Here is a 16103-nt window from a genome sequence, read left to right on the forward strand (position 1 = left end):
CATAACACGTCATCTCAATGAGACTCACTTCTTTCATTTGTTTGTTTCAATAAGAAATCCACTCACAGTGAACATTAATGATTTGGGGGAAGTGGGAGGAGTGCGTTCAGAGCACTCTTTCCTTAGCCATCCCCCAGGCATACTTTCTCTTTCCTCCACCTTCTCTGCTCTTCATCTTTTCTTCCTCTCCATCCCTACCCTACTCCTGCGTTGTCCCAGGAACTCCATATTCTTCTCCGTCTATTGTGCTGGAGTCATTTGGCTCTCCCAGATTGTAACCCCTAACTTGCACACCTGAACCCACAAGAGATGGGCTGAATATGAAGCTTTCCATGTACCAGGATCTCCCCACTATAGAGGGAAGTTGGTGATAAATAGCAAAATTTCTTCCCCATTACACCAGTATGGAGAATCTGGAAAAGAACTCCACAAATATAAAGCTACCCTGAAAGTATACTGTGTATCTCGTAACTAAGCCTATTATCAGTGTAAGACTGGCTGGATGATTTCTTGGGGCAACATTAAACTGCTTGGAGCAATCTGCTTTTTTTCTTTTCTTGTTTGCTGTACTCTTATTACCTACTACAGGTCCCTTTTAACAACAGCATAAGAGCGGAAATCAGTGTCTTCTCATAGTTCTCAAGATCAAGGTTCTAATAATTAGGGACCTTAGCAAGTCATTCATCCCTTTGGGTCTCAGTTTATTCATCTATAAAATGGGGGCAGTAAGAATAACTTTGCCATCTACCTCACAATATATAGTTGTATCAGGTTACATAAATAAATGTGAAAAACGTATTCTCTAAACTACAGAATTCTATACAAGTATCATTTGTTATGACATAGCAGAACATTGACACTAGAATGATATCTGGTCAAGGGAATTGCTCTGAATAAATATTAAAATTTTCTTCACAGTATAAATACAAACACAGTTATGAAAAGGAGAGGGGGAAGATGGTTGGTTTCCGCAGTCTTGAGGATGATCCCAAATTAGTTCATTCCATGCAAGTGGCCAAAATGCAATCTGACCGGGAGTACAAGAAAAACTATGAGAAGACCAAGACCAGCTACCACACCCCTGCCGACATGCTCAGTGTCACGGCCGCCAAGGATGCCCAAGCCAATATCACCAATACCAACTACAAGCACCTGATTCACAAGTATATTCTCCTCCCTGATGCCATGAACATCCAGCTGTCCAAGAATATGAATCGCATACAGAGTGATGTAAGTGATCTTCTTTCTGGGTGACGATTGCGTTCCTAGCATGAGAAGGGAGATTACAGGCTCCTATGCCACATTCTTGGGTCTGAATTGATAAAGTAAATGTGCTTCCTCTGTTTATAGAATGAATATAAGCAGGACTACAATGAATGGTACAAAGGGCTTGGCTGGAGTCCAGCTGGTTCCCTAGAAGTGGAAAAGGCCAAGAAAGCAACTGAATATGCCAGTGACCAGAAATACCGCCAGCATCCTAGCAACTTCCAGTTTACAAAGCTGAATGACTCCATGGACATGGTGCTTGCTAAGCAGAATGCCCATACCATGAACAAGGTAAGCTGAACAGCCAAGCTTCCCCCCAACTCCCAGCCAGGCAGGGCTAACAGCCCCTGGTTCTTGTTTGGGAAATTTTAATTTGGACTCATCACTTCTATGCAGTGGCAAACAGTACCAGCACACTCCCCGACACCATTTTTTTCTGCTCCTTACCTCTTATTTTTATTTCCCTTGCCCTTCTAATTGAGTTAGAAATAATTCTTTCTTTTAAATTATTTTTTAAGTCTGATTTTATTTTTGGTGTCTTTCCTGAATTATATATTACTTTAGTTACTAAATTAATTTAACCTAATTCAAATTGAGTGCATTCAAATGTTATGTTATTTTTTTAAATTTCTTGTTTGACCTAAAACGTTATTCCAATTTTAAATGTATTTTTTTTAACTTTCTAGTACTTATACACTGTTGATTGGAACAAAGATAAAACGAAGATTCACGTGATGCCAGATACACCAGATATTTTACAAGCCAAACAAAATCAAACCATGTACAGTCAGGTAAAATATGTAATTAAACATATTAAATGATGTCATGGTATAATTGATGTAAATGCTGAAGCTATGGAAATGAATGACTCAAAGTGGTTAATAGAGGGATGTTGCAATTTATGGTGATTAGAAGCCAGTGAATGGCTGTGATTATATATTCATTCCATGGAGGTAGGTACTGTGCCTCTTTTGTTTATCTCAGTACTAATTGTGTTTGGCACAGTGTAGAAAATCAATAAATCTCAAGTTATTGAAAGAAAAATGCACCAAACAGACCTGGTAGGAGCTTTGACGTTCCCATTTATGAGTTGTGTAATACTGGGTTTAAGCCTTAGCTTGTTCATTCCCAAAACTGGTACCTTTAAAGTGCCTATGACATTGAATTGCTAAGAGCACCAAATGAGGAATTCCATGCACAGCTCTCATCACAGCTCCTGGCACACAGTAAGCGCTGAATGGCCTTCAGTTATGTTTATTACTGTCCAGTTTAAACATACGTGCATCAGTTCAATGAATTTGAGTCAAAAAGATGAACTTATTCTTTGCACCTTAAAAAAGGCATTTCGTTTTCTATTACTTTTATCATTTAGATAATTAAAATTTTGTTACCTGACCTTTTTAAAATCAATTACTTTAATACCTATATTCAAATTAGTAGGCGTAGACTGTACTTAATGGTAGAGGAAGTCTACCTAATATACCTGATATGAACACATTGTATCTGAATGAAAAAAGCCATACTCAGCTATACTATTAATACCAAGGTAGTGGGGAGCGAGTCTCAGAGGCAAAAAAAAAAAAAAGTCGAAGCCAGATCACTTGATGCTAAGTCATTGCTCTGTTAAACAGCTTATATTCTTTTTTATCCATCTCTTTAGAGATAAGATAGATGATGTTAGAATCTGATGTCCACTCTTTAGGTAAACTTCTGTTCAATAATCCTTTGTGTTTTTAATATACACTGAATAATGGTAAATATTTTCTTTAATTTTCAGAAACTCTATAAACTTGGATGGGAAGAAGCTTTGAAAAAAGGCTATGATCTCCCAGTTGATGCAATTTCTGTGCAGGCAGCCAAAGCTTCCAGAGACATCGTTAGTGATGTAAGTATTTTTTGACTTGTGTGAGGATATATTGATGTCTGAATCTAGTACTTTAATGAGCTGGTAATGATTTTTACAGATAGTCCTCACCTTTCAAAATGTAATGCAATCTCCTTCATCTTCTCCTACCCTCTTCATTTATCCCAATCCACTCTTCTTTCTCACTGATTGAATATCAAAAAAGGGGCTTCCTGAGTAGAGACTGAGCCAGAGAACCTATAAGACACATTACACTAAGTCGTGATGCTTCTACACATTACAAAAGAACCAAAAACTTTGTTTTCCCACTTGCCTGCAAATAATTTTCCTGTCTGTTTGTCTATTTTAGACAAACTCAAAGTGCCAGACAATACATAACCTCAACAACCTGATGATTTTTCTTTGCACATATTTAAAACTCACTGTAAGTTCTTTTTATTTAGGCCATCCTTGCTTTTACATAATTCTAATAAATTGGCTCAGGGTGTAGAAAATACAGTAAGTGGCAGGAATTTAGATTTAAGATACAGAGGACTTAACTTTCCCCTGAATATCTGGTTGAAAGATCATAAAACAAAGATATTTGCTCTTCAAGGCAACTTATTTTTTTTTTTTTCTGACTGCATGCAGCTTGTGGACTCTTAGTTCTCCCACCAGGGATTGAGCCCCGGCCACGGCAATGATAGCTCCAGGTCCTAACCACTGGCCTGCCAGGGAACCGCCAAGGCAACTTCTAATTATGATTGGAAAGGGTAGTAAATTTTATGAAAAACTGGATACAGTTCCTATTGGTCAATTAAATTTTTATAAATATTCAATTTAGAGATTCTGCAAACTCAAACATATCACATTGTTAACCCCAAAAATTAAACACCAAAAATTTGGAGAATTTCAGCTATAGAGAATAAATTACCAGAATTTTGTCCCAGCGTCTTAATCAAAATCTTTAAATCAAAGCAAAACAAGGATTTGATTTGGAGAGAAAGCATGTCTAAGAACAATCTGACAATAAATTCTAAGAATATAAGGGAAATTTCTCTCTAACTCAGTTAATCTGTGGCACTCCAGAAGTGTTGGGAAATTAATTAGATGATGTGTTATTACCCACTCTCTGCCTTGCGGGTCAATGTCTCATTAAAATGAATCGATGTGATGGTGAACCTAAAGCAGTAGTAATGTCTTAATGGTCCTCAGAAAGTAAACTCATTTTCATTTAATGTTAGAATTCCCTATGAGGTAAAAATAGTTTAGCAAATTAAGACATTGCGTCAATACTTTCCTAAGAAACATTTATTTTCATGTAAGTCTGTTAGGATTTTTTTAAATCTTACCCTAAAATTGAATTACCTTTAAATGAATTTCCCACCATTGTAGAGATTATCTCCTCTCAGTTTCAAATGATTCTTGTATCTATGCCACCTAAAGAGATTAGAGCTATTTTTATCAATACTAAATAAGTTAGAATCACAGAATTTACAGTTAGAAGATAACGATGTTTATTTAATCTCCCACTCAACATCATTCTCTCCTTTCTAATAGGTCTTCTCTCTATTCCAATAGGTCTCTGGATATTTACAAATATAAGAATTTTTGTGTCTTTCAGGGCAGTTTGTTTCTTTGCTGGATCATTTCTAATTGCCATTACGTATTTCCTTATTTCAAACTTAAACATGTTACTGGTCAGCCTTAGATGTGTGTTCTAGAGCTCCATAGAGTAGCATATTTCCCTTTTCACCTGATATCCCTTCAAACATTTCAAATTTATTATTTATTCTCCTTTGGTTTTAGCTTTGTAAGTCCTTAAATCATTCTACTTGTGATGTATTCTGTATTTTCAAAACCCCTCTCAAAATAGAGTACCTTAAAACTTGGTGTTGTGTTCCTGTTTCAGGTTAGGCCAAGCAAATGAATTTCTGATTTGCCTTTATTTGTACTCCTACAGAATCTCTTACAGAAATCTACTTTTTAAAAAGCAATTTTGTCATATTGCACAAATTGAACTGATGGTCCACATAAATTCCTGAGCATTTTTAATAAGACATAACCACGAAGCTGGGTATCAAGAGAGAGTAGAACCTACTTTTGTAAAGTATAATGTGTGTTCAGCATCTGGCATCAAGTAAATGCTATTATCCAATTATTATTATTACTCTTGTCATTGTCACCAACAATAATGCAGTTTTTCCCAATTGAATCTAAATATTGGGTTTCACTATTTCTTATATTTATGCACTGCATTTTGACCTATCTTGGCAGTATGTTGAGATCTTGTGGAATTTTGTTCTATTCTAACATATTTGGCAGTTTTTATGAGCACAGACGAATGAATCTGAACAAGACAAGTTTATATGACACAATTATATGGTGAACCACTAAAAAACCCTGCAGTTTAATAAATTAATCTACACTATTAGGCCTGCTCATCAAGTCCTGAATCTTCCCAATTATTTCTTGCAACTTAGCCATACTTTTCCCATTATTCCTATAAGCATTATCAAATGCTACCCTAGAGTCAGCATACATAATGTCCAGCACATTCCAACATATATTTCTGCCTCTAGTTGAATTTAATTTTTCATCATAACCTGTCCTGATACTCAGCTACATTATGTCTTTTTAGAAGCCTCTACTTAAGCTTTCACATTTCTTTTTTTTTTCTTGTTTTTAAATTTAAATTTGTTTATTTTTAATTGGAGGATAATTGTTTACAATATTGTATTGGTTTCTACCATATATGAGCATGAATCAACCAGTTTTCACATTTCTTACTAAGTTAAATGAAATTCTTATTTCAGTTTTGGAAACATGCAAACAAAGAAAACAAAGTTTAACTTGTGTTTATGTTAATCCCCTGATTTCAGTTTAAATACAAACAAGGCTACCGCAAGCAAATTGGCCACCATATTGGATTCCGGAGTCTGCAAGATGATCCAAAGCTCGTGTTGTCCATGAATGTAGCCAAAATGCAGAGTGAAAGAGAGTACAAGAAGGACTTTGAGAAGTGGAAAACCAAGTTCAGCAGCCCAGTGGACATGCTGGGAGTGGTACTGGCCAAAAAATGTCAGGCCTTGGTCAGTGATGTGGACTACAAAAACTACCTGCATGGGTGGACATGTCTGCCTGATCAGAATGATGTGATCCACGCTAAAAAAGCTTATGACCTACAGAGTGAGGTCAGTTTCTACTAAATCTCATAGTTTATGTGTGTAGTACTTCATATCTCATATGAGTGATCATTTAATTATTAAGAGACAGAAACTACATAGACAAATTATTATTAAATATCTAAAACATACCTTTTTTTGTAATGCATATAATTGTTTGAGTCAAGGGTCCGGATGAGGATGGAATTTTGATGGCATGCTTTGTATTTTCACAGAATTTGTATAAGTCTGACCTTGAGTGGCTGAAAGGCATAGGATGGAGTCCCTTGGGTTCTTTGGAGGCAGAAAAGAACAAACGGGCTTCAGAAATCATCAGTGAGAAGAAATATCGCCAGCCTCCGGATAGAAACAAGTTCACCAGCATTCCTGACGCCATGGACATAGTTCTGGCAAAGACAAATGCCAAAAATAGGAGTGATGTGAGTACCTCTTCGGAGATAAAAGAACCTATACTGCCTGATACCCAGTAGGTGCTCAACAGTATTTGCTAAATAAATTAGTAGGATAACACAGCATCGAATGACACAGCATCATTTTTTTATTTGGTTATTTCATTTGAAGTATCAGTTACCCTATAGTGGATCTTGTAAAAATGAGTTAGTATCAATTTTTGTCACCCAGAGCTTGCTTGCTTATTTATCCAAAGCATAACAAGAACATATTTCTTTATTTGAAACGTGTGCATTGAAGAGCCAGATGTGTGCATTGAAGACTCAGATGTACAGTGTATTAGAGGGAGATAGTCTGAGTACCTTACACAGGCACAGGGGAAATGTCATAAAGGATGTATTTTCTTTCAAGTGATTATAATACACCTCAGTTAGCTGAATCACAATAGATTATACATATTTATTTATATTTGTATTTATGTATCTTCCATTTCCTTCTTATTTCCTTCTCCAGCACTGATTCCAGTGTCTGGCATAATAATAGGTGCTCAGTAAGTATTTATTGAATAAAATAAATGAAAGATGTGTAGAGTAATTCTATGCAAAGAAGGGAAAGATTACTCTACTTTCCTCAGTTAGAAGCATAACCCTGAAAATTACAGAGCATTGAATTATGTGCACTAAGATTTTGGAGCTAAGAACATTTAAATAGATTTATAGTAATAACTCTTTGGGCCTTAGAAAGATCTAAATATATATAACATTTTATATATTTTACATATATGTTTTTATAGGATATATGTTAAGCCCTTACTTAGCATATGGTAAGCATTTTGATAGTTTCCCAGGATGGCTTGGTGATGAAGAATTGTCTGCCAGTGCAGGAGACCCAGGTTCCGTCTCTGGGTTGGAAAGATCCCCAGGAGATGGAAATGGCAACCCACTCCAGTATTCTTGCCTGGAGAATTCGTGGACAGAGGAGCCTGGAGGGCTACAGTCCATGGGGTCACAAAAGAGTTGGATACAACTTAGCAACTAAACAACAACAACACAACAAAAGCAGTTGATAAACTGTGGCTCCTCTCTGCCTAATCACCCCCTCATAAGACGTCTTGCTGTTTTGATATCCAAAATTTATAGTAATTGCTGACCTGTCAGTTTTATTAGGAATGTTTATGTTCCCATTTTTTTTTAATTTTATGGTAGCAATTTGAATCCATCAGGTGACTAATAAAGCAACAAATTTCTACAAATTATTTCCCCCTTTAGAAAAGTTTCTTGTTTCTCCATGAAACAGGGCTGTGTATAAAGTTCTGAACTAATATGGTGGCCAATAGAAAAAGCCTGCATCATGAAACCTATCAACGTCAAAGTCTCAGGATAGACCTCCTGTACAGTGTGCCTCTGTTACAGGATACTGATCTCTTTAGGCCTCAGGAAAGGGCCACTGGGGTCCTGGAGCCTGCTGTCTCTGCTTTTGAATAGGCCAGTTCATCTATCTCAGTGTAAACAAACATTATTAGCATTTTCTGTTTTCTGTGAGGTGAAAGTGACACATGGCATTGAAATGGTCCAACTCAGTGTTTCTCAACCAGGGACAGTTTCGACCCACAGGGGACATTTAGCAACACCCGTAACTTGTCATAACTTGAGGGAGACATGCTACTGGAATCTAGTGGATGGAAGTCAGGACAGCTCCCCTACAACAACAACTCCTCCAGTAAACATCAATAGTTCTGAGGCTGAGAAACTCTGATCTTTCCCAATCATAAAGATTAGTCCAGGATAAAGGTATAAGGAAATTCGGAAGCCTTGCTTTGTTGTAGTCCTGAAGGTCTTTGGGTTACAAGGACCATAGTAAGCATGTCAGGAAGGAGAAAGGGGCCAGCCCCTCACACCCCACACTGCATGCCTCAAAGGGAAATTGACAAGTCCAAGGAACCAATGGAGACTTTAAAGTTTTTTTATATTGAAATAATTTCAGCATGCAGAAAAGTTGAACTTAGTACACATAATTTACATGTGCATGTATATACATATATATGTCTTCACCCATATTCACCAATTACCATTTTGTCACATTTGCCTTTTTTCTCTTTCCCCCTGCCCCATCTCTTTCTTTCCTACATGCGTATGTTTTGTGTGTGTGTGTGTGTGTTGTTTCCTGATACTGCTGTATCCCTAAATACTCCAGTGCATTTCCTGAAAATAAGAATATTCTCTTACATAACCACAGTGCAATGATCAAAATCAGAAAAGTAGTGTTAAAATAACACTAGTGTACAGAATTTACTCAATTTTACCACAAGCATCCTTTATAGAAAGTGAAAAAATTTTTTTGATCCAGGATCCAACCCAAGACCACACATTGAATTTATTTGTCATGTCTTTATTTTAATCTGAACTGATTCCTCACTTCTTTGCCTTAAAAGTCCTTGATATTCATGAAGCGCGCAGGCCAGTTGTTGTACAGAACCTCTGTAAATTTGGGTTTATCTACTGTTTCCTCATGATTAGACTCAGGTTCTGTAGTTTTGGCAGGATAGCATATGTTGCATCCTCCTCTACACAGAATGGCAGGAGGCACATGATATCAATCTATCCTATTACTGATCATTTTAGCTTTGATTGCTTGGGTGAAATTGTGTCATGAGGTTTCTCTGCTTGTCTAGTTACTATTTTAACCTTTGTAATTGATAAGTAACTTGTGGGAAGACTCTCTGACAATGTAAGCACACTATTTTTCATCAGACTTTTACCCTGTAGTTTTAATAAGCCAATGAGATTTTTGTTTGGGTCTCTTTGTTTTCTTTTGAAGAAAGAGAATGACCCTGGGACATACAAGAGACTTTGATGAATCTCATACAAAATCCTTTGGGGGAATCCTAATCCCCTCAAATAATTATAAGGTATAACTGTATGATAAACCACATAGGAAATGAGACTCCCTAATATCTAGACATACCCCAAATATGTCATTTTTCCAGAAGATAAGATGTGTGCATGCTCAACTGTGTCTGACTCCTTTGCAACCCCATAAACTGTAGCCCACCAGGCTCCCCTGTCCTTGGGATTCTCCAGGCAAGAATACTGAAGTGGGTTGCCATTTCCTCCTCCAAAGGATCTTCCCAACTCAGGGATTGAACCTGCATCTCCTGCATTGGCAGGTGGATTCTTTACCACTGAGCCCCTGGGAAACCAGAAGATAAAGGCTGTCTTCTAATTAAATCCTGGGGGAGATTGTTATAATCCCAAAAGGTGGAGAACTGCTGCTCTGTTTGATGATGCTGGTAAAGGCTTTAACTACTTGGGCTGATTTCTTACAGGCAGGGTTAGTTGCAACTTTGAAAAGGCAATCCATAATTATATTTTGAAAGGCAACTGTGTCTCATAAGTCATGAAATGCTATACCTATTTTCTGCTTATGCTACTATAATGCTTAATTTAGATGAATTAGTAACACTATTTGAAATTAACTATGTCACTAATCTAAGAGCACCACTGAAAAACCCTTTTATCTCATTTTAGATACTTTACAGAGAAGCTTGGGATAAGGACAAGACTCAAATTCACATCATGCCAGATACACCTGACATTATTCTGGCTAAAGCAAACTTAATCAACACAAGTGATGTAAGTTTCCAATGAAACACGTATTTTCAGATAACTCCTTTTGATTGCTTCTGAGGCAGTGAATTTATTTGGAAGCTATTTGAATACTTGAATCATTTTAACTAACAAACTTCATATGACTTAGCATCCTCATTTAATGGCTTTTAGCTTGAACATCCCAATAACTGGCATTTTCTCTGTTGGATGGAGTTGGAGAGATGTGCTCTCTGTTCCTTGTGGTTCATTATTACACATGTTGTCATATTGTAATGGTCTGTATAGCTCTTCCCTGTGTGGACAGAAACTTCGTGTGGGGCAGAGACAAATCATATTGGATCTACAGTGCTTAGCCACTATAGTGCCTGACACACATGCAATTCAATAAAATTTAGATGAGCATAAAAATCTCATGCAGGGTAATTTCATTTTTATTTTTATACTCATAGTATAACCTCCTGTAATTTATAGATGTAAAAATTAATATTGTAACAATAAATTCTAATATGAAGACCTTAGCTTAAATAAGATACTGAAGTAATACCACAAAGGACTAAAACAAAAACAAGTCCAAGGTCAATAGGTGCTTTAAACAATCTGGTTTCTGAATGAAGTGCATTAAATTATATTCTCATTTAATTATGTAACAAATCTGAAGAAAAATTATTTCACTTAAACTTTTAAAATTTGATATTTAAACTTTCCTAAAAAAAATCTTACATTGTAAAAATTATGAAGGGCTTTGTTTCTTGCCTTAAAATGTGGATCCTACTTTTGGACAGCCCTATATGGTGAAATAGACTCTAGTGTTAGATGGCAAAGACATTACTCATTTCTAACACAAACTTCTATTGAAAGAGTCAAAGTTAATTGGAAAACAGCACCTTGATGATATTTCATTTATCTACCAATTTATTCTGTCTCATTCTCATAAATATTTGGGAAGAGCTGACATTTAACTTTGTTGGTCTAAGTAATTGAAGAGCTTTAGAGTTTAAAACAAGATCATCAGCAATCAATGGGCACAATTTCTAGTACATTTGAGTATTCTAGAGCTCAGAAGCTATTCTCATGAACTCTTAAAATATTTAGCATTGGATTCATTATGCTGCAGATGTTAATGGGAAACAGTTTTTTTCAAAGTGATTTTCATCTCTTAACAGAAATTCTACCGAATGGGTTATGAGGAGTTGAGGAAAAAAGGTTACGATCTTCCTGTTGATGCCATACCAATCAAAGCAGCTAAAGCATCCCGGGAAATTGCCAGTGAAGTAAGACTTTATCCCTTGTTTGTACTGATTAGATTGCAATTTTTGCTTCAAAAAAGTCTCAGTTTAATTTTAAATTTAATAGTCTTCCAAGTAACAAATTAAAAATAGTGAAATGATCCCAGAGACACAGCATAGGACAAGGATAAACTCAAGGATGTATTTATTATACATGGAATCTGTAACCGGATTTAGCCTTTAATTTTTCCTATCAAAAAAAAAAAAAACCACTTAAATCTGTGGCTATCTAGCCTTATGAAAATATTTGGAGTTAATGTGCTTTGTAATTCACCACAAAGGTAGTAACGTAAGTTAATCTTCAAAAGACGAAGACATGTTTTTTTTTTTTTTCCCTTCTTCAGTACAAGTACAAGGAAGGTTTTCGCAAGCAGCTTGGCCACCACATTGGAGCCAGAAACATTGAGGATGACCCCAAGATGATGTGGTCCATGCACGTGGCCAAAATCCAGAGTGACCGGGAGTACAAGAAGGACTTTGAGAAGTGGAAGACCAAGTTCAGCAGCCCAGTGGACATGCTGGGGGTGGTGCTGGCCAAGAAGTGCCAGACCTTGGTCAGTGACATAGACTACAAGAACTACCTGCACCAGTGGACGTGCCTGCCCGACCAGAGCGATGTCATCCATGCTCGGCAGGCCTACGACCTCCAGAGTGATGTGAGTCTAAGATTTTCTTTTGGCCAAAAGAAACCATGTCTGCTTTTCTAAGTGTAAAAGTTCCCTCCAAACGAAGGGAGTTGACTTTACACATCTGAATTCTACTTCCTGGACTAACGTTCACACTCTATCCAGTCACACAAATACTGGGAGCATGATTAATTTCACAAAAGAAAACACCATCGAAGCACGCATTACTTTGGTAGAAACCTCCAGATTACTGATCAAGTAGAATTTTGATGTTCTGTGTTCTTCTGTTTAAAAATGTCTTTCAAAAATCTGTTTCTAATGTGAATATTTTGTGGATTCCCAAGAAATACCAAAATTTAAAAATTTCCCATGGAATTCAAGCATTGAAATGTATAATGTAGTATTTTATAATATAATATATAACAAAATTTTATATCTTTAGGGGACTATCATTATACTTCTGTTTAATGGTCTATCACTTAAAATTTCAGAATTTGTACAAGTCTGACCTTCAGTGGCTCAGAGGCATTGGCTGGTTACCTAGTGGTTCTGTTGAGGATGAGAAGAACAAGAGAGCTTCCCAGATTTTGAGTGACCACGTTTACCGTCAGCACCCAGATCAATTCAAGTTTTCCAGCCTTATGGACTCCATCCCGATGGTTTTGGCAAAAAACAATGCTATTACCATGAACCATGTAAGTCCTTTCCTTAACTTGAGGTGGCTGTTAATTTTTGTATGTGTGTGTAAACACTGAAATCTGTTTCTATAAAAGAAAAATTACATTTGGTTCTTTTGCTTGGCTTGGCCTTAAAGTGGTTTTTAAGTGGGCTTCCCTGGTAGCTCAGACGGTAGAGAATCTGCCTGCAATGCATGAGCCCCTGGTTCAGTCCCTGAGTTGGGAAGATCCCCTGGAGAAGGGAATGGCAACCCACTCCAGTATTCTTGCCTGGAGAATTTCATGGACAGAGGAGCCTGGCAGGCCACAGTCCATGGACTCACAAAGAGTTGAACACGACTGAGCAACTAACACTTTCACTTTCAAAGTGGTTTTAAAGTAAGTATTGCGCTTCTTATTGATGTGACATCTAGACCCAAAGGTGTCACAAGTACTGACTCACAGAGCGGACTCTTTACTCTCATTAAGAACTAGATTCATTACTGACCTGAGCTACTCACACCTGTTTTTGTTTATTTCAGCGCCTCTATACAGAAGCTTGGGATAAAGATAAAACCACTGTCCACATTATGCCAGACACTCCTGAAGTGTTACTAGCTAAACAAAACCAAATAAATTACAGTGAGGTAAGCAATGTGTTTGTGCTGCATGATAATATTTTTTCTTACACTGTACTTTATAGATCAGACTTACAAAGATTTATGTCTTTTTTCAGAAACTCTATAAACTTGGCCTAGATGAAGCCAAGAGAAAAGGCTATGATATGCGGATAGATGCCATTCCTATCAGGGCAGCCAAGGCCTCCAGAGACATTGCAAGTGAAGTAAGTGCAGCTGCAGAGTTCTTTGCTCAGCTTTGGTTTCTCTCGAGGATATGTAGCAAAGCAAGTGAGCTGTGAGGTTACGGTTTTAGCTAATGGTGTCTTGTAAGTAAATAGTTTAAAATAATGGTAATGAAGCTCTCAACATAAAGGCTAACTTCTAGCTATGGTTGAATCCATAGCAACATACATTTCAAAATAATGTCCATTCCCTGCTGAACAAAAGGATTGGCTGCTTTACTATAGCTCAGACAGCCTTTTGACTTTGTGACATGATGTATGGAGCTTATCTGGTGGCTCAGTGGTAAAGAATTTGCCTGCCAAGGCAGGAGATGCAGAAGACTCAGGTTTGATCCCTGGGTCAGGAAGAGTCCCCCAAAGAAGACATGGCAACCCACTCCAGTATTCATGCCTGGGAAATCCCATGGACAGAGGAGCCTGGCGGGCTGCAGTCCATGGGGTTGCAAAGAGTCAGACATGACTTAGCGACTACACATCAGCAACAAACAATGTGACATATATGCAGTTGAACTCATCATAGGATCCCTTCCGAACCCAGCCATCTCCCGTGAACCAGTAAACCTGAAGGAATGGATCACATTATTCTGCTTATAGTCCAACCATTCCCGTGAATTGTATGTTTATCTCTGCATCCTGTAATTGGCTGTGGATATTTATTTACTTAAAAGATGGATTTGCTTACATTTCTAGAAATGTTTATCTTTCTATTTCTATTGTCTGTGAAGTCAAAAGCATATTTTCCCTTTATATCCAAAATATGGGAAGTAGCTGTCATACTTTTTAAAAAAATGTTCAACTGTCAGAGAAGGATTAAAAGTATTATAATACAATATAATGGAATACCTGCTGCCATTAAAAATCATGTTTGTAGGGAATATATGGGCTTGCCTGATGGCTCAAGCAGTAAAGAATCTGCCCACAATGCAGGAGACACAGGAGACATGGGTTCGATCGCTGGGACAGGAAGATGCCCTGAAGGAGGAAATGGCTGACTACTCCAGTATTCTTTCCTGGAAAATCTCATGGACTGAGGAGCCTGGTGGTCTACAGTCCATGGGGTCACAAAGGGTCAGACACACACAAGGGAACATATAATGACATAGGAAAATGCTTAAATAATAACTGAAATGAGCAGACACAAACCCATCTACAATATGACCCCATTCTAATTTTATTAATATACTCTCTTACATGTACACACATCCCCACAAAAAGTCATTTTCATCAGCAGTTATCACCAAATGGCAGAATGTCATAATTTCTGTTTTCTTTTTTGTATACATATATACAAGCTTTATTTTCTCAATGGTTTATAAGATGCAGATGCACATATTATTTATATATTCAGGAGTGGTGGTTTAGTGACTAAGTCATGTTGGACTCTTGTGACCCCATGGACTGTAACCTGCCAGGCTCATCTGTCCATGGAGTTTTCCAGGCAAGAAATATTCAGGCGGAAAGCATTTTTAATGAATAGGAAAATCTGAGCCTATCAATCTTTGTATCTTGTACTAAAAGTTATACTAGGTGACTATCAGTAATTTTCTTTTTCTAGTTCAAGTACAAAGAAGGCTATCGTAAGCAGCTTGGCCATCACATTGGTGCCCGAGCAATAGATGACGATCCAAAGATGATGTGGTCCATGCATGTGGCCAAGATCCAGAGTGACCGGGAGTACAAGAAGGACTTTGAGAAGTGGAAGACCAAGTTCAGCAGCCCAGTGGACATGCTGGGGGTGGTGCTGGCCAAGAAGTGCCAGACCTTGGTCAGTGACATAGACTACAAGAACTATCTGCACCAGTGGACGTGCCTGCCCGACCAGAGCGATGTCATCCATGCTCGGCAGGCCTACGACCTCCAGAGTGACGTGAGTACTGAGGATCATAATGACATACAAAGGTGGGGAAATCAGTGAATTAACATACGTTGGATAAGTGGCACCAACCACTCCAGCCCCTGCAAGTGGGGGAAAACATTTCTTCTTTTCCTGTGAGTGTTCAATGTCAAACTTTCCAGACCACAAAGGAATATTGTCTGATACCCTGTCTGTCCACCAAACTGCATTTTCAAAAGTGTTCTTTATTTCATGGCCTGTTGATGAAAATGTTTTCCCAAACCAGAGATAAATACTTACCGGCTGTTTGTATTAACAGAATGTGTACAAGTCAGATCTCCAATGGCTAAGAGGCATCGGCTGGGTTCCCATTGGCTCTTTAGATGTGGAAAAATGCAAGAGGGCGAGTGAAATTTTGAGTGATAAACTCTATCGCCAGCCTCCAGACAAATTCAAATTTACTAGCGTGACTGATTCTCTGGAGCAAGTGTTGGCCAAGAACAATGCCATCAATATGAACAAGGTAAGGCTTCAAAATTCAGAGAGT

At 37.6% G+C, this 16103-nt stretch overlaps 1 protein-coding gene across 30 annotated transcripts in view; it reads left to right on the forward strand.

Annotated features, from left to right (window-relative positions):
- NEB (nebulin) overlaps nt 1–16103 on the forward strand; it is a 218281-nt gene that overhangs the window by 68019 nt on the left and 134159 nt on the right. For 29 of the 30 annotated variants that reach the window (XM_044935534.1, XM_025261488.2, XM_025261512.2 and 26 more), the window contains exons 49-62: nt 919–1230; nt 1351–1557; nt 1953–2057; nt 3044–3151; nt 5992–6303; nt 6510–6713; nt 10212–10316; nt 11456–11563; nt 11923–12234; nt 12696–12899; nt 13403–13507; nt 13597–13704; nt 15278–15589; nt 15876–16079. In XM_044935534.1, coding sequence (XP_044791469.1) covers nt 919–1230; nt 1351–1557; nt 1953–2057; nt 3044–3151; nt 5992–6303; nt 6510–6713; nt 10212–10316; nt 11456–11563; nt 11923–12234; nt 12696–12899; nt 13403–13507; nt 13597–13704; nt 15278–15589; nt 15876–16079 — 2706 coding nt within the window. The remainder of the gene's footprint in view (nt 1–918; nt 1231–1350; nt 1558–1952; nt 2058–3043; nt 3152–5991; nt 6304–6509; nt 6714–10211; nt 10317–11455; nt 11564–11922; nt 12235–12695; nt 12900–13402; nt 13508–13596; nt 13705–15277; nt 15590–15875; nt 16080–16103) is intronic. The other variant, XM_044935537.1, reaches the window with a different exon arrangement.

This window comes from Bubalus bubalis, chromosome 2 (genome assembly GCF_019923935.1).
Source record: "Bubalus bubalis isolate 160015118507 breed Murrah chromosome 2, NDDB_SH_1, whole genome shotgun sequence".
NCBI classification, from domain to species: Eukaryota; Metazoa; Chordata; class Mammalia; order Artiodactyla; family Bovidae; genus Bubalus; species Bubalus bubalis.